The sequence below is a fragment of the Poecilia reticulata genome, linkage group LG21 (assembly GCF_000633615.1).
Source record: "Poecilia reticulata strain Guanapo linkage group LG21, Guppy_female_1.0+MT, whole genome shotgun sequence".
NCBI classification, from domain to species: Eukaryota; Metazoa; Chordata; class Actinopteri; order Cyprinodontiformes; family Poeciliidae; genus Poecilia; species Poecilia reticulata.
In genome coordinates, this window is record NC_024351.1 from 14,870,803 (window position 1) to 14,891,272 (window position 20,470).

Consider the following 20,470-nt stretch of genomic DNA (forward strand, 5'->3'; position numbering starts at 1 on the left):
CACATTTGGCATTTTGTTTATTGTCCTTCAGATTCTTTGATAAAAGAGTGTTTGTGCCTTTGCTAAGATAGCAACAGTAATATCAGCAGATAATCTTTGACAGTGGCAGCATTTTGGGGGGGGTTATCTTTAACATGTCTTTGTAAAGAGATACCTGGAAAAAACAGTGACATGTACATATAAACACACTGCTACTGTTCCAGCAGATTTGCATGTCCAAGAGGTGAAATCCCATCCTGAGATTACTGATCAATCCACCTTCACCGGTTTAGCAGTCAACAACATTTTCTTCTAAGGTCCTGCAGCTCGAATATGCAGACATTTAATTAACTGATGCTTGAAAGCCAGCAGGTATTTCTGCAACACTTCCTCCTTCACAGACCATCTAATGTTTGAGGCAGGGCTCAAAGTGCAAGTTAGGAAAACATGAGCCAAAATAAAGTGACTGTTAAACGTGCAAATTTACAGGCAGGTTTTGGATGTAGGCTACACCCCGGATTGTGGTTTTAGGACGTCACAGCTAAACTTATTGCCTTTGTTTGCTGAGCAGTCAGCTACAAGATTCCAAATGCGTTTCACAGAAATGTTTTAGCATCTTTTCATGCATGACTGTATTAATTCGTTGAGGATGAAGGCTTAATATAATAAATACAAAATAAAAGGCCAGGGTGTGATACATTCTGCAACTCTCTAAAACACAATCTGATCTCCAGCCGTGACGACGGCACTGTTTATGCCAGACATTGCATCTTTACTGGGAAATTATATACACATACATCTCAGCAGGCAGCTACCACAGCCCTGCCATGCCATAACCCGATTCATTTGTATCAGCTACGACAAAAACAAGGGAAAAACTTTATCATAAAATACAATATCAATCACATAGAAAAATATTATCCAAGGAAGCAGGTTTTTGTTCCTCAAATTTCACGTCGATTTTAACAGTTAACTTTCTGGCCACGCGCTAAGTTAGCACAATTAGAATTTCAGAGGTGGGGAAAGTCCAAAACATGGTGTTTTGCAAACGTTTTCATACCTCTCAAACTTTTTTTTCCTCTATACCTTTGTGTATTTTATTTAATATTTTATGAAGACGTCTTCACATGAATTCCCAGTAAAATGCATTGTAAAAATTTGGTATGGGAATTTTTGTAAGGCGCTGTAAAGGACAACCTCCTGGTAGAATGGCACTGAAAAAAAACAACAACAAAAAAAAAAAAAACAATGTCATTGACTGCAGAAAGAATCTAGAAAATTACAACGTTTGGGGGACAGTTTTAGATGCACACGTTCATTTATAAATAACACCTTTAAAAAGCAGCTGTTAAACATGACAGTGCAGAACTAAGTGGAGCAGTACGATTATTATTGAGATACATGGGAACGAGGGTCGTACGGTTTCCAATTTCTGTCTCGCGAACACATGTGCCTGTTTTGATTATTCTGCTTTTCAATCGTGGATTTCATCCCTCTGACCCCCAACAAAGAGTTCACAATCCAGCTGAGTCAGGCTGGGAGAGAGAGTGAGCGTTGGCAACGCTAAAACACAACTCTGATCTCCTTTTGAAGCCGCAGTGCACTTTGCTTCCCGGAATCCAATATGTTTAGAGCGGCAGCAGCTGGCAAGCGTACCAGGAAGCATTCAGAGTCCACGGCGCTGTTCAGCAATTTCTTTGGCACAGCTAATGTCCGGGTTGGGATCTGGGTCCAGTGAACACAAAACAAACTCCCTGAGAGAGGATTCAACCCAAACCTATCTAGGACTACTGAAAACTACAGAAAGCACCGTGCAGGGATATAATGAAGAGTGTATGTTGTGAACTCTTGTTATTACAGTGTAACTTTATTTGACACTTCTTAACACCCCCAGATGTAGAAAACGTGTCATGTCCCCTGGGATAAAGCTCAACAAATTTTTTTATTTATTTTTTTTACGGACAAATGTTTGACGAACACAAGGATAAATCCTGCCTTTTCTACTTAAATTGATGTCATTAATCCTTCTCGAGTGTAGATTCAGTGCCGCGACACAGATTTACAGGAGCAGCGACACAACTTGGCCATCAATTTTCAGCTTTCTTTAGTGAATTCCACGCGAGAGAGCCAGGAAACAAAAGCAGATCGTTAAAAGGATTTGCGTGAATGACTCTAATTTTGTTGTTCATAGAAACCTAAGGCTCAGGAGCATAAAGATGGTTAGCCTTTCTTTTCTTTTTTTTTTTTATTAAAACTTCCTTAAAATTCAGAGAGAAGCCTGCGATAAGAGACCGTCAGCTGACCTTTTAACCCTTTTGAAATCGATTCTTCCTTCTTACATTCTTCCTTTAAAGTTAAAAAAAATATTTCAAGTTCACAAAAAGAACCAAGTCCTTCTGGATCACATCTCACACACTATGAAAACTGACTATCTTAGAAATAATAACTTTACACAGAACCCTGTTGAACTCATTGATAAGCACTAAACCAGGCTGCACAAGATAAATAGAAAGGACAGTATCTTTGTTTTTTATCATTTTCTGCACTTTTTCATCTGCGACCTTTAAATTCGTCTCCCCAGGAGGTACAACTACAGAACCATTGAACTTTTTCACATTTTGTCAAGCTATTTTATTTTTGATTTCATGGGATAGACCCGCAGCAAGCATCCGGTAGCCGAGTTTGAGTTAAGAAGACAACAATGTATAAAAGAAAATCTGAAAAAGGTGGCAGACATTTGCCTCTAGCCCTTTCAGCCTGATACCAATAAGTAAAATACAGTGTCAATTAATATTAATAAAATAATTAATTTCAAAGGGAAAATGAATGTTGTGACTCATATTATCTATGTTTCTCCAGACATTTACTGCAGATGATGATGGCTGTGGGCAGGAAGGATCTCTTGAAGCAGTCTGTGTTACAGCAGATCTGAAGAAGCCTCTGACTGAAGACAATCTGTTGTACCACAGCCTGACAAAGTAGACTTTAAATGCATGCCACACTTGTGTTAAACTATAACCATCTATCATTTTTCCTCTCCTTAGCATTTAGTAACATGAGAAAATGTGAAAAAGTTTCAGACAGCATGAATGCAACAGTGGGAGAGCAACAGTACAAAACACGCTAAACCCGAAAAGATAACAAAACAACGCAGGGACCAGATCAATTGTAATGTTGCACCACATTCAGCATTTTGCTTTGGCACAGCCACCTTTTTTTTTTTCTGTAGTTGTTTTTTGATGACACGGAAAGCAGGCGGAGCGGGGATGACGTCTGGTATCAGAGCCAAAAGCAGGGATGGAAAGACAGACGGGGCACAAACCAGGTGGAAGGGGTTGCCGCTTTTTTCATTAGGACTCAACCTCAATTTCTAGAACTGGGCGCACACACCCGCGAGAAGCTAGGATCCAAATTTATCTCATGTATCACTAGACTTCTTTTCACAGCACCTTCCTCCGTGTGAGACTGAAATCGCAGTGAAAACTTTTCGTTCCTGACTAGATTAGCAAAACGCGTTGAGGATAATTTGTCTGTCCCGTCTCTGCTGCTCTCCGACGGCTCTTGTCAGACGCTTACATACAATCGTCGCTGTCCTGCATGAAATATTTAATTGTAGGCCTTTAATAATGATTGTGAATTGTTCCTTTACCAGTCCAGAGGTTTAAAAGCCTCGTCCTGAATCCTCCAAAGACACTTCTTATAATTAAGACCGGACAAGCTCAGTCTCTGCCTCATCTGATTATAAAACCTTTTTCTGATATGAAAAAAAAAAGGTCCAGAATTAAGCCAGTAGTTGGGCTGCTTGACAACCTGAGAACTGTACAAATGCATTTTCAAAGCCAAGAATTAATTATGGCATTTATCCCCACGTAGTGTGTATGGAAAGTTTGTTTATCCAGCACTCCCTGAGCTTCCTTCAATCATAAAAGCTTCATTTTTCGATTTGGATTGTGTTATAATAATAATAATAATAATAATAAAAACAAACGTGGAGAGCGTGTGCTATAACCTGACCACAATTCTTTTCTTTTACTATGCGACAGTGCTCTTGTTGCCTCAAAATTCAGTCCAAATAGATTTGGGTTGCTCTTCTGCTTCGACATCCAGCCTTCATACTTCAACAGCGGTCTCATGCAATATAAATAAACTCCATGTGTTGGTGTGCAATTGTCAAGGGCTCGCTCCGCTCCAAGAAAGTGCCACTCCAGCAGCCCGTGTTTGTTTTGTGAAGTCTGATCCTTCCTCTGAGTTTTCTCGTGTCTCAAGCTGGCGCGTCCGTCCCTGAGGAGATGTGGGTGTCGGCCTTTTCCTCGAAAAGGAGGGGGCTAGATCCAGCGCCCGGAGCCTCGGGTTTGCTGCTCCTGCTCCTTCTTCCTCTTTTTACAAAAGTAGTAGACGGGGAACACAAACAAACCTACGGAGAACGCGAGAGAATTGGCATTTTCCAATCAGTAGAGATATGCAGTGGTGTGAAAAAGCATTTGCCTTCTAAAAGATTTGGATAACACTTTATTTGAAGGGGTGAGCATAAGACTGGCATGACACTGTCAAAAACATGTCATAACATCTGTCATGAACATAAAGGAGCCTTTATGAATGTCTATGACAGTTGTCATGAAGTGTCATTCAGTRAGTAATGACACTTTTAATGCAAAGTTGATCTAAAAGTTGCATTAAAAGTCCATTAAAAGTGCCAACTTTGCATGATTTTGTAAATAATGATAATTTAATGCAAAGTTGGCACTTCTAATGGACTTTCAATGCAACTTTTAGAGCAACTTTGCATTAAAAGTGTCATTATTTACCGAATGACACTTCGTGACAACAGTCATAAGCATTCATAAAGACTCCTTTATGTTCATGATAGATGTTATGTCATGTTTTTGACAGTATCATGTCAGTCTTATGCTCACCCCTTCAAATAAAGTGTTACCAAGATTTCTTCTGTTTTTAGCATCAAACTGATGAAATGCAAAAGTTAGTTTTTCAATGATCTTTTTACTTAAGAAAAAAAAAAAAAAAAAAACGAAAACGGCTGCATAACCTGAGGGGGGTTTGAGATTTGGGTCACAAACTAATGGCTGGACAATCTCCTGGATTTTATGGTGCAGCGCTCCACACCGTCACACTGCCACCTCCATGTTCGACTTTCTGTTTGATTTTCGCGTTCTGAAATGCTGTTTTAGTTTAGTATTTAACAGGATGCACTTTTGTCATATGAGTTGACGAGAAATATTTCCTCAAGTCTTGGGGGTGATCTACATGTTTCCAGCAAATTTAAGCCACTTTGTCCCATCGCTCTTTCTTACTGCTGGATCATGAACACTGACCTAAGCTGAGGAAAGTGAGGTCAGGTGTTGCTCTGGGTTCTTTTATGACCACCTGGGCGAGTTATCGATGCGCTCTGGGAGTCATTTTTGCAGGCTGGCTGCTCTTGGGACGGTTTATCGACGTTTCACATCTTCTCCATTTGTGGATAATGGATCTACTTTCGAGTTTCAAAACCTCGGGAACAATTTTGTCGCCCTTGCCTGACTGACTGGGAATCTGCTCTTGAATTCTGGTGTGCCATGATATGTTGCTTTTTGAGATTTTCATGTTGTCAGGCAGGTTCTTTTAAGTGACCTCACAACACCAGGTTGGTTTGGATAGCTTAGCATAGTTAAAAGATGTTTATAATAAATCAAATCATAATTTTTAGGACTGCTTATGTATTAATTTTCTGTGTGATATAATTGGGGCAAATACTTTCCTAGCTGCACCAAATATATGAAAATGAAGATACACATTTTTTTAACGACATGAATATGAAATTATAAGGATTTAATTTGATTATTCCACAATCATGCTCATGAAAAATTAATTGAGCTGAGAAGTAGAAAGCCAGCAGCGCAAAGCTGATTGGATTAAAGCAAATATAAATCTTCCATCAAAGCACATTAGTATTCAGAAGATCATCTGTCAGATTTACCAACAGAGTAAAAAGATTAACACTAATTACAGTTCAGCTGAAGCACCGATGGCTCCCAGTGCACCCCGACGAATGAGTCAGCGTCACCGCTGACGACGATGATGTAAATGCAACCCAAGGAAATCATCATCATCATCATCAGAGGCCAGTTGCGGTTTGAAAGCGTTCTGCTTCTCTTATTCACATGAGGCATTTAGCGAGGAAGTGTTTGGCCGGTGCATGTGTGTTCATGTGTGCAGCTGCGTTTACCTATCACCAGAGCGAGAGCTCCGACTACTATCATCAGCACGAACACCAGCGGAGCTAACAGCGACTTAGCAGCTGCAAAGAGAGAAGAAGGAGAAAGGAAGAACGGTTACTGCAACAGCCAACGATCGTCGGCTCTGCCTTCTCATTAAATCCAAAATCAGAGCGGCAATGTGCAAATGACTCCTGCTGTGGGGTAAAACTGGCGGCCACCCGCTGAGATAACTGTGCTTTTTTTTTTTATGGCGAGTGTCAAGGAAATCGTGTCAGGATTCCTGCTTCTCCACGTCTCACTGCTTCAAAGATCTGATAACTGTTAATTATGATAACCAAGACATAATCATGCGAGATTTTCTCTGGTTCAGGACAGAACGCTATGCGGGTGGTGGAGTGAGGAACGCAAGTTTTATCTGAGAACTTTAAAGCGAAATGTCACATTGTTTTCATTAAAAACCGGCAAGACAAGCCACAAAAAGCAAGTAAAATGATTCAAGGTTTAAAGTGATTTTTAAATCAATATTGGCAAAGTTCTGATCTGATATATTTGATATACATTTGCATACTTATAACTATTGTGCTAAATCTAATAGATTAAGAAAAAGTTGTGTTAAGTATGAAAAAATGTCTCTGGGCGAACAAACCATTAAAGTAAGATAAATGTACTCTATGCTGCTAAAACTTTGACTTTATTTAAAGAATATTGTTACAGACACGTTTTATCCTATCTACTATGTTGCAAGATTGTCGGACATAAGTTTGTGTATTTTAGATCTTTTAAAGAATATACAACATAAGGTTCTATATTTTCTGCAAATTATAGGCAGTAAGAACGAACAGATTGCAGGACTGGTGATTAGAATCGGCCTTGATCAACTTAAGCAAAGACATGCTAATTCAACAGTTTGTTTATCTGCTTGCTGATGTTGAGCTCAGGAGAAACATTTAACTTTAATCAAAGAAGTAAAAATAATTATGGGTCTGTTACTTTTAAAAGTTTTTTTTTTCCCCCACTGTTGGTTTAACCTTTTCATCCGATGCCCTACGGAGGTCAATTACGCAAAAGCAGCAACAAAGTTAATGTTAGCAATATTCAACTACAGAACTAAAACAATGAGCAAAACATCAGTTCTAAATAATCACTTCCTAAAGTGCAAACCACACAGGTGGGTGTGCAGTAACAATTTGACCCTGTTGAGGGTGAAGTATGCTGTCACATGGTGAGCATCAATATAGTTGAATTTAGCGCGTAGCGTTAGCTTCTGGTAAACATCAAGTTGGTGTAGCACTTCAGAGTAAGCCGAGATGATGTTTATGAATCACCTTTTACGGTTAGTGTAGCTAACTTTTCACTTAGTGGTAAAGTGTATGGTATTTGTTAAAATGTAACACCTGTTTGTACCAAAATAGATATAATTCAATTCAAGGGAGCTTCCTAACATGACTCAGTTACTCTAATTCTGTCACAAGGAATGAGACAAAATTCCTGCAAACTGTTGTGAGAAACTTGTGGAGCCATTACTAAAAAGTATCACTTATTATACAGTTTAAAAATGCAATTCTATGAAACACCAGAAAAAGATTAAATGTAAAAAAAACTTAAACATGAATTAAAAAAAAGTGCTATGTGTCCCTTTGTTTTGTCTATGTAAATATAGGGGCTGGAACTCTGAGCAATTTTTTTTTATGATTATAGCCCTTTCCTGATTTGACTGGGTAAAGAGGAGTGGGTTTATTATGGTGCATGACCTCAGAAAAAAAATCAATAAACTAGTTGTGCAGCTGTAGTTGACAAGGGCAACGAAGAGTTTAAAATAGCAGAATAAATACTCACCAAAGACAGAGCCTCTAAGTAGCCGCCTGACGTGGGGCCTGTCAGGGAAGAAACGATACTTGCAGCCAAACACACTGAGGTTGGAATTGTGGTCCCCGAAGAATCTGTCGCAAGATCGTGAAAGATGGACTCAGAAAGGGGATAAAGGACAAAGGGAGCAGCCAGAGTGAAAAGCGGCAGAGAGAATGGAACCTGAGGCTTCGGTAACGCTCTCCACAGCGGTAACAGAAGTTAGTGCCACACTGGGAACAGGCCATGTGATCGCAGCCCTCTGTTCGCTGGATGTGGATCTAAAGAGAAGAGACGAATAAAGAATAATAAATAAAAAAAAGCCTAGTAAACCAAATTTGAATCAAGAGAGACAAGATGCTGTACAGATAATACAATAACTCTAATGCAGCAGAATCCGATTTTCGACTACGGAGTACCACGTGTGCATCGTTACTCATCTGTTCCACATGTGCTCCCTCCCACCAGCTGTTCATCCATCATCCCTTCCCAGTTTTCATGCTTCCAAACCTTTAATGATTCAGTTTTCTATATCGCTCCCGTCTTTCATCAATCAACTTCCCGACCGACGCAGCAAACCCGGCCCACAATGCAAAATCACCACAAGATCTACAACCCAAAACACTGCTCTGAGCTACTACCTTGCACCGTGGACACTTCTGGGCGTTCCTCTGCCCGTGCTCGATGACGCTCGCCCAGGTTCGCAGCAGCTTGTCTCCTTGGATGTATTCGCGACACTTGATTCCATCGTGCCAGGGCGCGTGGCATTTAAAACACCACACAAACTGGCAGCTGATGCACTGGATCTACGGCAGGAAAGCAGGAGGATGACACAATTTTAAAGAGACCAATGGTTGTACTGAAAGGGATTACGAGAACAGAAGAGAATTCATTGAAAACAACCAAGCACATTATAATTATGATCTACCTAGAGGTGGGTACTTATAGTTTCTTTCATTCTTCGACACCCCAGGCCTCACTTTTCGTGTTGATATATTGATCATTAAATGGCCGGACACAAGCAGAAAGAATTAACTTTCCCTGTAGGGTATTTGGTCTTGGGCGTAGAGATGAAGTCGTCACATGGGAGTTGCTGCTCCTCTGCATTCTGCATTAGTTAATGGAGGTGATTCAAAGGAGCTAATCCGGATAGTCAAGTCCCACTGGGTGGAGATCACATTGCAGATCTGAAACTCCCCAACTACGCATCACCTCGTCCATAGAACGTTTTAGCATCCTCAAGAAAGAGATTTCTGGGTTTTGCCACCTTGCTTGCTAATATATTAGAATGATGCATTGATCTCCTGTTTGTTGTTCACATGCAGCACACAAGTGACAACAAGTGGCCACTGGAGGCAGGTGGAAATGCAAGCTAACTGGCAATTAGACCGGAAAAGCAGACCTGTCAATGTATGTTAATGCCTGATGTGGACAGAAACACAATCAGATCCACCGGAGTCATTTCCTGGTGACTGTTAGAAATGACAAACGACAAAAGCCTGCCGCACAGGTCCCTGAACGCAGCCATACCGTCTTGCTTGTTTTTTTTCTCTACTAAACAGTCAATCCGAGCGTGCAATCTTACCTTGTACTTGTGGTCGTTGCGGTTTGTGCTGCTTTCCTTCAGAGAGGTGAAGTGGCTGCACTGGGGACAGGGCTTTGTGCTCGAGTCCAGCTGACTCAGCTGCAAAAAGTAGCGGTACTTTACCACCCCTTCCCTGCTCAAGTGGGAAATTATTAATCCCTCCTCCAGGGTGCCGGTACACTCCGTGATTGGACAGTTGATGACAACATTGCCCTCCTTCACCTGAAATAAATAAGAATTTCAATGAGAAGAAACACGTCTATGTTTTTTTCTGCTGCATCAGCTGTTCATCAGTGTATGAGTGTGAGGGTTTGGCCACTGTGGGGTTGTCTGACTAGGAAGCTTCTACATGCTGAAGAAATTCACAAAACCTAGTGAATAATTTACCCAAGAATGGAAGGAGTGCAAAGTAGATAAGTGGCACGGTGAATGAAACAGCGTGGAAGACAAAAACACACAAATGTGAGAAGTTTGATGTTTTTAGTGTGCTTTACTACAAAATCTATTGGAATATTGTTAATAATTTAATGCACCAGAGTTGATAAATATTATAGTCAGACAGACACAGGCATGGAAAACTATTCATACCACTTGAACTTTTTCACTTTTAAAAAAAATGTTTTCATGATCAGCACCAAGTGGAGTTTGAGGCATAATTTCCCCATACTTGTGCACTTTTGTATTGAGACCGCCCCAAAAAATCTAGATCTAAAACTGAAAACAGGGTTAGACTCATGTTTGTTTTGGTTGTTTTTACTCAGAATGCCCTTTGCCATAGTCCACTTCCTGTTTCTGGAGTGGTCTTCACCCGCTTGGCATTCAAACGCGCATTATAACAGCAACAGAGTTCACTTTAATCTAGGTTTGTAGTCAGACCAGAGTTTTTCTTTTGTTTTTTTGGGGGGTCCAAATTAGAGTTTGATTGCGCATTAACACATCCTTAAACAAAATAGATTTTCTAGGCAATCAACCTAGAGTTTGATTAAAGCGAACTAAACAGGACTGGTGTGAATGCACCCTTACAGAACACTGGTGGACAAATGGCATCATTAGAATCAATAAAACACCAGATCAATATCTCAAACAAAAATCTTAGACTATCCTGACATCCCATCTTCCAAAAATTGAAAAAGCATGGTAGCACTGCAAATCTACTTACCAAACCTCATATTATTAGCAAGACACAGTAATCTTACCCTATAACCCAACAGTGAAGATCAAAAGTAGGGGAATCAGGTCTTCATCAGTCCTTTATCACTGACTGCCCTGCTGCCTTTTAGCCATCTTAGAGGATCTAATCATTCCTATGTCCATTCTTTCTTTTGTGAATGATATTCTTTTCTATCAACCTGCCTGGCTTCTTACACTTTGTCCATCAAGCCCCCTGGAGACTGTGGTTCTCGGAAAATATCTGCACCCTTTTATGGAGCCATGCCAAATGTTTGCTTTGGAACCTGTGCATAAGTACACACACACACGCACGCACGCACACGCACACGCACACACACACACACACACACACATACTTGCAAGCTCATGCAGATAATAAGCACCCTTTACCGACTATGAACCTCTATCCTTGCAGGCCTGAAAGCCGGGTCATTTGTTTTCAAATACAACAGGGCACTGCCTGGTGGGACTGGTTCGACGGGTTTCTTCTCACAAACACGCGCCTCATTATTGTGTGGACAGCATGATACGAGGCCGAATGTGTTCAGCCTCAGATAACGGGTGCTAAGTATTTTGCATCAACGGTGTGAAACAAACTAGGTCAACATAATATGCTGCAACCAGAAATATCGATAAGATCCGGTTTGACCTCCTGAAATAGATTTTGATTCCTGGAAAGGCATTTATTTTATTGTGCGACTTCCAACAGGGCTCCGCACAATCAAATGTTAAATAAAATTGGCATTTAACCCACGGTGACCACTCTCGTAGCCTCTCTCGTTTCACACAAGAATGGAGAGGAGTTATTTTTAGCTAAATCCAACCCCAACCTTACACAACATATTCCTCATTAGGGTTATGTATTGAACAAAGACAAAGCTCAAAACAAAACAGCTGCGAGTGGAAATCGATTTCCTCCTAGAACTCAGCAGGTCTTACGTTAACCTTTAGCAGTCACAGTTTCAAGCTGCTGTTTTTCTGCATGACTTCATCAGCTCACCCCCATTAAGGAGGAATTTTGTCCCAAACTTATTTGGTTTATCGAGTTTCACAAATATCTGTTTTATGACTAGTTTCCCTTTAGTTCCAGCACGGCATTTCTGTAACAGTGAGGTCTTGACTTTGACTGGGTCATTGCAACACTTCTGTTGGGAGGTTTGTTTAGCATATTATACAGTTGAGTTCATAGTTGCTAAAAACAGGTAAAAACTTTATATTATGTGCAAATCTTGGTTCTAAATGTGAATGTAGTTAATGGTTATGGATTTTGAACCCAAGTGCCTGCACTAGGAAAAAGGTTTCTTTGGACAAGGCCAGTGTTATCTCATCTTAAACAAGAATGTATTCTCCAGTCTTTGTTATTGCACTGTGATAAACTTTAACATTTAATGTCCCTTTCAGTGGCTTTTTTTCCCCCACTTTATTTGGGCTTTGGTATGAATTTAATGGAATGTCTGCTTTTAAAAGACTGACGGCTATCTTAAGTGCTTTCCTGTAGTTAATAATCTATCTAACCCCAGAATAATAAACTACAATTTCCTTGGGAATGATGCAACTGATTGATTTTAATGGTTAGTAAAAAATTGCTTCTCTTATGTTAATTCAGACGTCTTTCCATTTTGAAACTGTGTTACCATACAGCGTATGCTCCAAAGCAGCAAACTGCTAAAGCTTCTGCATTTGATTAATTGTTGATGGAAAATTCATCTGATCAATTGGGTCTGGTTGTGACAGTAGGTACAAATTTTTTCACATAGTTTTTTTTTTCTCTTTCTCTCCATTTGACTTCATCTTTGCTTGATATAACCACTGATAATGAGGAATCTGTTCTGTGGTAGGATATTACTGAATAATATGTATTCTCTAAAAATATTCCACCGGTACGAAGAGGCTAAAAAAATAGCAAGTATTTTGCAATTTTAATCACTGTTGAAACATGGTTTTGGAGCCAAACAAGCATGACCCCGTCTCCACCAACCCTCTCTGACATAACGCTTACTCTATGCGCTCGACACCAGGCCTGTGTGCTAAAATCAGCCTGCAGTCCATTCACCGGAATAAGAACACCGCCTCCAGGCAAGTTTTGTCATGACCATTTTCATGTTTGGCTTGCTTATCAGATGGCGCACCTTTGGCTGTGACTGTACTATTATTCAAAACCTGTTATCAAAGTAGCACAACAGCAGACAAAAATCTACTTCAAATGACTGATTAAACAGTTTTACATAAACAGATTAAAGCAGATTAGAGCAACGGTTGCAACTTCCGTGCGGCCTGAGTGATGTGAGAAGCTGCATAAATGTTTATTGGACCAGGGAAAGTGTTTAGAAGATACCATCTCATGACAGAGGGGAGGCTTAAAGAATAAAAATAATCCAGCCAGAGAGGTGTAAAGTAAGAGCAGATTGTTATTCTGCTGCACAATGCTTATTAAAGGAAGTGGATTTTCACCCATCGGTTATTAATATGCTCAATTTATCACACTAAATCACTGTAAAAATGGTTCCGACTGCAACACCCTGCTAGTGTGCCAACAAAAATATTCCAGGCATCAACAAAGAAGACGTGTCTTTAGGAAGTATTCCAGAAGAGGATGGGCCCTCATCTGTCGCTTTGTTAAAGTGTTAACGGCGTCAGATGATGTACTTCAGAAGAAAAGCGAACCATTTGGAACCAGGATCTGAACACCCTCCACAGTTTCCAAAGTCGGCTGTTATATAAACGGTTTGAGCTTCTTCTGGTGCCTTGACCTAGATTCACAAACTATGTATTTGTCACAAGACAAAGAGACCTTCAGGTGCTGACTTCTAACTTTCTAGTTAGCATTTCATAACATGGTCCTCTGCTTGTGAGTTAATGCCGAACAGCTTAGGTCGACCTCTTAATCTAGATATTCCATTAAGTATTTTAAACATGTGGGGTCAGCTTCTGGTGAATTTCCCAGAACTGGAGGCCGGACCCAAATGCCTCTGGGATGCTAAATATGGCGTATGAAAGCGTGACAAAGAAGAACGTGCTCCAAGACTCATCAACCAGCTGCTGGATATTTCTCAGCAGTGACTGTATCTAAGAGATAGGTGACAGCAACCCTCCTTTTCTCTACCTATCCAGGAGCAGATGCTCAAACGCCATCAGAATCCATCGCGACACCAATATGGGTATGGACGATACGGCTCAACCAGTGCGTTGCTCTGTTAATAAGACTTCAATTTGGCGCTAATTTAAGGGATACTTTACTATTTTTAAATAAGTTGGGACAGCATTGTTCTACTCACATCAGAACACAATTTAAGATCTACTTAGCAAAACCAATCTTCTTCAATGCTTTATTGGCATAGATATAATCGTAGATATAATCGTAAATTGAGGCTAGATTCAAAAATAGATCAAACATAGTTCCTATTCGACGTCGCAGGTTCAACATGTTCAGGTTTTCCTTAAAAGATCCACCCTAACTAACCCTAACATTGAAAATTGTGTTTTCAGACGTATCGCCAAGCTAGCTGTCTATGCTAACAGGGATGTGTGCTTGGAAAACAGGAGCAGCTGGCAAAGAAAGGACGAAGCACGGAGGAAGTAATCAACACGAAAAGCTAACATATACACATAATAAAAACATTATAATATTGCAGTCAAATGATCCAAGCATGAATGTGTCTAATGTCTTGTATTTGCATGTATTTTTTTTTTGTTTACTTTACACACTGCAGGTGCCACTGTGATATTTGTGCAATAATGTTTAAAGGTAAAAATGATTCGTTTGAGTTGGTGGGGATATGATGAATGTCTAAGTTCAGTTTCTGCAGTGTCACATAAAAGGTGTTATAGGTGATTTGTGATTTTAATACAAATGTACAAAGACCATCATTTGAAGAGTATGACACGTTCTACTTTTAAATTTAGATACAGATATTTTCAGAAATAGGAATTTTAACAGTATAAAGTCCTTGGTTTTACTTCTTGATCTTCAGCTTCTAACAGCACCAAACTTCAGAGGAACTGGTCTCCGTTTTGCCTACATGGTTATGAGCTCTGCTTATAGACCCAATAACTCTCTGAGAACAAAGAGGAAAATTTTGCTTTTGCATTATCATCTCTTTCACCTTTCACTGCTCTCAGCGTATTGATTGGTTGAGAGATGTGCTTAATGCTCTTGACCTCTAATCTGGAAACCTGGCCTGCCCCAGAGCAGATTCGGTTTCCTGCATAAATTCCCACTGTGTCTGTAGAAAGTGAAGTATCCGAAGTCTAGAACAGAACCTGAAGTTACATCGATAAGCCAGGCCTGCTGCTCTGTATTACAGAATTATTCTACAATGATTATGGACTCTAGAAACACTGTCTGAAAATACTGTCAAAAGTAAAATGAATGCATTCTGACTATTCTTAAAAAATAAGAAAATAATATATGTCTCTAAAGTTGATTTAAAAAAAATATGAGCTTATCTTATTCTCATGAATTCAATATTGTGTAATTGTACAGACACATAAATACTCGTAGACAGGCGCAGTTACAAAAACTGCTAATATCATTAAATTATTGTTGCGATAATAAAATCCAGAGGGAAACTCATATTGAGATTAATTTTTAATTAGTTTTTCCACAAATTGATGTATTTCAAGAGTTTAAATTGACGTTTCTGTTTTACAGCTTTTGAAAATCCCAAATACTTTTTCTCAGAAAATTCCAATATTACATAAGACCACTTGTCTAAATGGGTATTTTAAAAACAAAAATAGCAGCCTTCTGAAAAAAAAAAAAAAGTAAAACACAAGAAACATACTCCTTGTGCAGGACCTGCTGTATCAGCACAGCATGGAGATGATAAGCCTGTGGCGCAACTAAGATGCAACAAAATGTCAGATTCTGTGACTCTCCGCTGTTCCTCCTGACTCCATGACCTTAATTTAAAAATGGAATGCAAAATTTGCTTTCATCTGAAAAGAAAACTTTGGGCCACTAGGTAACAGTCCAGTACTTTCTCTCCATACCCAAGGCAAAACCTTTGACTGTATAACTTGTTCAGGGGTGCATTTACCCCAAGGTGGTAGTAGCACATATCCAGAATACATCTTTGTGTAGAGGCTCTAAAAAAAGAAGAAAAAAAAAAACACTAACTCCAGCTGCAGTTCACAACTTGTGACTCTCCAAAAAACAATCATGAATGGGTTTGCATCACAATATCTGTGATACCTGTACACATTTCCAACCACACTTTTTCCTTCCACTCTACTTTCTATGAATATGCTAGGATATACAGCACTGTGAAAAGGCATCTTTTTCTGCTTTATATCCTTGTGGAGTGTGTCAGTGACTATCTGCTAGATAACAGTCCTTCTCATTATTGAATTATTGTCTATTTCTGTATTAAATATCCTATTTCAGTGGTCTTGTGTAATATTCTATGTTATTTAAGAAAATTAATGTTTTGTTTTCAAAACATCAAAAAATTCCTTAAGGAAAGGGTTTTATTCTATGTACAAATAGATGATTCTGTGATTATATGAATGTTTTTCATTTTACGGTTGGAGAGCGGAAGGAAAATTTCCACCTTGGTGGACAATAAAGTCGTACCTCAGTGATTCTTGAGAATAGGGACAAAACAGATCCTATGGATAAAGCACAAAATTTGAATAAAATATACACAAAATAAATTTTTGTTCAAATATCTGACTAAACTAACCTGGGTCATGTGAGCACAACAATGTATATTTTCCTGGTGTTTGCTGAATATTTTTTTATTTTAAACATAGTAGCAGGTGGATGGTGTCTGTAAAAGCCCTGGTCCAGGAGCAGAACTCAATACATTATAATAGTTTAAAACAATTAAAGGAATACTAGGATAATATATTATGACAATTAAGTATAAGTATTCATATAAATAATTCTAAAAGTCTCAGTAAATTGAATTAAAATCATTTTTATATATTTTCCAACTCCATTGAAATTTGTCCCTAATTTTTGTCAACACCGTCAGACATAAAAATAATGTACAGGCATTATTGGGGGGCACCAGAACTTCTGAGGACCCCATGACCACTTCCCCTCTCTTCCTTTGCTAAGAGGGCTAGTTAGCTCTGGTTAGCTTATGTTATTCTTTAGTTTTTTCTTCTGTTTTATTCCTAAGATGTTTGTCACAACCATAATGTGTCAACACCATAACTGACAATTTACAAAACTTTGATGAAATTTTGTGAAATAAAAGCTTAATTTTGGTATAATGTAAAGATTTCATGGACCTGACATCATATCATATAAATCATATTTAGGTAGTTTGGCATTTCGTCAACTCCATCAGAGTATTTGCGACTCTTTCAGTGAAATTGTTGACAAATCTGACTTAAATGTGCAATTAATTCATTTTAATGTATTTTACATAAATTGCATTACTTCACATGTATCAAGTATTTCTTTTTACTCACGAGTTTGTCACCACTTTCAGTTCTGCGTCAGATGAACTTTTTGTTTTTTGTTTTAAATAATATTTCTTTTGTTTCTTGAGAAGCATTTGTCTGTAAAAATGAGTAAAAATATCACTAATAGGGTATTTTAAAAATAATTCATTTATTTTTGTCAAGTTTTGATAAAGTTCCGGGTCAGGTCGATTAAAAATGTAATTAAAAAATAAAAAATAAAAATGTTGCAACTGGGAGCCTGCAGCTTAGCATCTTTACATTTCCAAAACATTATTTGTCATAGTTGCATACATAAGGTTGAGAAATGATTTTTAAAATGTAGGAAAATTAAAAAACCATTTTGTCCCTGTTCTCAAGAATCACTGACCTATTAATAAGTCATCCTGAGAACAACAAATGACTTGTACTCTTTGACTTGACCGTGAGAAATGAGTTAAGTTTCTGATTACATTTTAATTTACTGAGCTGGACCTGTATGACGGGGTGCAGAATAAGGGGCTCAAGAAAGAAACGCCACTGCTAGACCACCAACCAGGGAGCTGACGTAGATTTTCAGACACTCCTCACAACACAAGGCCTTCCCGCAGCACGGCAGGGATGCGATGGGTTTCTCCTCCAGGCACACCCGGCACTCCTCTATCCGACTCTCCGCACCGGCCTGCACCCCTTCCAGGCGGTGGGATATGTTCCCGAACGGGTCCACCAGGTCATCCAGCGTGTACAGCACCGGTTCGGTGTCCTGGTCCCCCACCTTTACAGTCTCCAAGTCTGTTTCTGTTTCGTCAGATGTGACAGCGTCGTCGTAGCGGTCCGTGATTTCAGCATCTGTCCGATGAGTGTCGTTGGCAATGCAGTATACCGTACAGTACACGTGCTCTTTGGCACTAAACGACTCACTTAAAGTCACAGTGTTGTTGTCGTCTTCAGTTTTAGGGTGCCACTTATCTTTGACCTTTAAATATTTAACTCCTGTAACATCTGAAGTCGTCAACTCGTTTGAAGGCAGCTCGTTTTTACCACCGGCTCCTCCCGTCTCTACGTCCGACTTTGGACACTCACCACATTCTGCTCCATCCACGTCCTTACAGTCGTTATTACCACTTTCTCCCCCGGCTCCATGTTCCACCCCGCTCTGCATCCGACTTTTTGCACTAAAGCAGCGAGAGGGCGACTTGGTATCACCGAAATTCCTCCTCAGAACCTCCACAGCGCTCGCCCTCCTCCTCCTTCCTGCTGCTCCGACTCCTCCGCTGTTGCAGTTGTTGTTGTTGTTGCCCTCCGCATCCCTCTCTCCCTCGCCTCTCCTCTTCCACGTCCTCCCGTCGCCTCCGTCGAGGGACAACCGGGAGTTTGAACGGATGACAGATCGGTTCAGGCCCCCGACTGGCATCTCAACTTCACCGTCCGCGATGGAAGTTCCTGTCGGCTGGTTGCGGGACAATTTCCCCCTTCCCTCTTCGAAATTGCTTATAAAGCTCGGCATCTCGCAGGCGTCAGCTATCGGTTCGTCATCTTCCATCCCCGATTTAGCTCTCCCCATTTAGCGAGCAGGTCTGCCCCACGAGGACCTCTGTCTGTCGGCCTTCCTCTGGTCCTCCAACTCCTACTACCAAAACAAAACAAAGCGAGCAGCTCGCTGCTTCCCGATTTTGTCGTAAGCACCGAGGAGAGCGTTGATAGGCCGATGGGAAACCTAGTGGCGAAAGGAGATGCTGCAACCAAGAGTCGACTGTAAAGCTGAATCAGATCAGGAAAAAAATGAGTTTCGGTAAAAGCGTTCCACAATACCTGGAAGATACAGTGTTACCTGGAAAAGTACAAAAGCTGACCTTAGTATTTTAAAACTGTGTTCTTCATTGTTTTGTTTTGTTTTTTTTGCCTTAAATAATCTCTTCTGCCCTCTCTCATTTCTTCCTTCCTATCCTCCTTCCTTGTTTATTTCCTTTCCAGGACACATTTCATTTAAGGAGTGAGAGCAAAAATGTCACCATTGAATTGAAGAAGTTAGACCTATGCTAAATGTAGATACAAGTTTTAAAACAGAAAAAAAAAGTCTACTTCACCATTTCTCTTTGAAGTATCTTAACCTTTGGTTTCTTATTACTGTACAATTTATTTTACTTAGCCTGGTTTTTATGTAAGATTTTAAAAATTGCTCTTATTTGTCTGAAGTGAAGTGTTTATGTCCGTTTAATCCTATTCTTATACTGTTTGTGTTTAGTTTTATTAAGATTAATTTATTGGAGTGCTCTGGACTGTTACTTGTCTTGCTTGCCACATACTGGAAAATCTAAAGACATTTTTTTGAGTCACACATTGAGAGAAACACATTTTGCAGAAATTCAATTCCTGTCAGGTACAATATTCCCCCCAAATTGCACATTGATTGGGATGAAGGGTGTAAAATGTGGTGTGTGTTATAAGGACAGAGTAAATAACTTTTTTTGCACTGGTGTTATCTCTTTTTTCTTTTCTCTAAACTTGATGATTGCCTGACCACCTTGTGAGGCATTTGCACAGCACAACGTGACAATAAGTGATGTTGTTACTTTGCATGCATAACTGTAGTGTGTCATATTTTTCAGTGGTGCTTCTCTACTAAAAAATGCCACAGGGTTCCCTCAGCTCTTTACTTTTCCAAAGTTTAATTATTATTTTTTTTATAAACTGTTAACCATTTTAAAAGCTTAATCATTAAAAGATTAATCAGCTGTGTTTTAATAAAAAAAACAAGTTCTTATGAAACTGTGAATATAATATCAAGCTTGATCAAGATACACTGACATCACACAAAGTCAGTTTAAATTTAAAAATGTTTCTCATGTAGTTATATAAAAAGTGAATGCCACATCGTCAGTGATTACCTTGTCTTGGGAGCCTCCAGTGTTTACATTTCTGACCTGAGACAATAGGGCTCCTTATCAGGATGACCTTGACTGTCCATGGCTGTTATTGACAAGAAAAGATCAGTTACCCCTCCTCAACTCTGTGCCAACTAAATATTCTTGAGCAGGCGGATTTTGCTTTACGTGTACGGCATTTAAACTCATGGTTCACTGTCACTTTCTCTTGAAATCACTCACCTTATTATCCCCTGCACCTACCGAGAGTCAAAATCTGGATGAAAGAGATTATGTTTATGCTAAATAGGATGCTTTGAAAAATGGATAGACCTTATTTTGAAAGCGACATTAGCAGTGGTTGCTCCTATACACTGCACATCGCTGCCGACTCTAGCAGGGATGTGCAGCTAACTTATTGC

The 20,470-nt window shown here is 39.6% G+C and overlaps 1 protein-coding gene across 1 annotated transcript; it reads right to left on the reverse strand.

Moving 5' to 3' along the window:
• Positions 1-19,587, reverse strand: rnf217 (ring finger protein 217). Its single transcript, XM_008398091.2, has 7 exons — positions 17,741-19,587; positions 9,622-9,843; positions 8,678-8,842; positions 8,220-8,317; positions 8,028-8,131; positions 6,200-6,271; positions 1-4,393 (listed from the first exon to the last, which is right to left on the reverse strand). Exons 1-7 carry the CDS (start codon positions 18,746-18,748, stop codon positions 4,305-4,307), a joined length of 1,758 nt encoding a protein of 585 aa, XP_008396313.1. The 5' UTR covers positions 18,749-19,587; the 3' UTR covers positions 1-4,304.
• Between the last annotated feature and the right edge of the window lie 883 nt (positions 19,588-20,470).

What these genes read in the sequence shown, in the direction of transcription:
- rnf217 (XM_008398091.2), bottom strand. Translation starts at nt 18,748, where the DNA reads ATGGGGAGAGCTAAATCGGGGATGGAAGATGACGAACCGATAGCTGAC. An exon ending in GCAACGACCACAAGTACAAG is followed by an intron (nt 8,843 to 9,621) that starts GTAAGATTGCAC and finishes TTCCTGCCGTAG; the next exon opens with ATCCAGTGCATCAGCTGCCA. An exon ending in AGCTCTCGCTCTGGTGATAG is followed by an intron (nt 4,394 to 6,199) that starts GTAAACGCAGCT and finishes CGTTCTCCGTAG; the next exon opens with GTTTGTTTGTGTTCCCCGTC.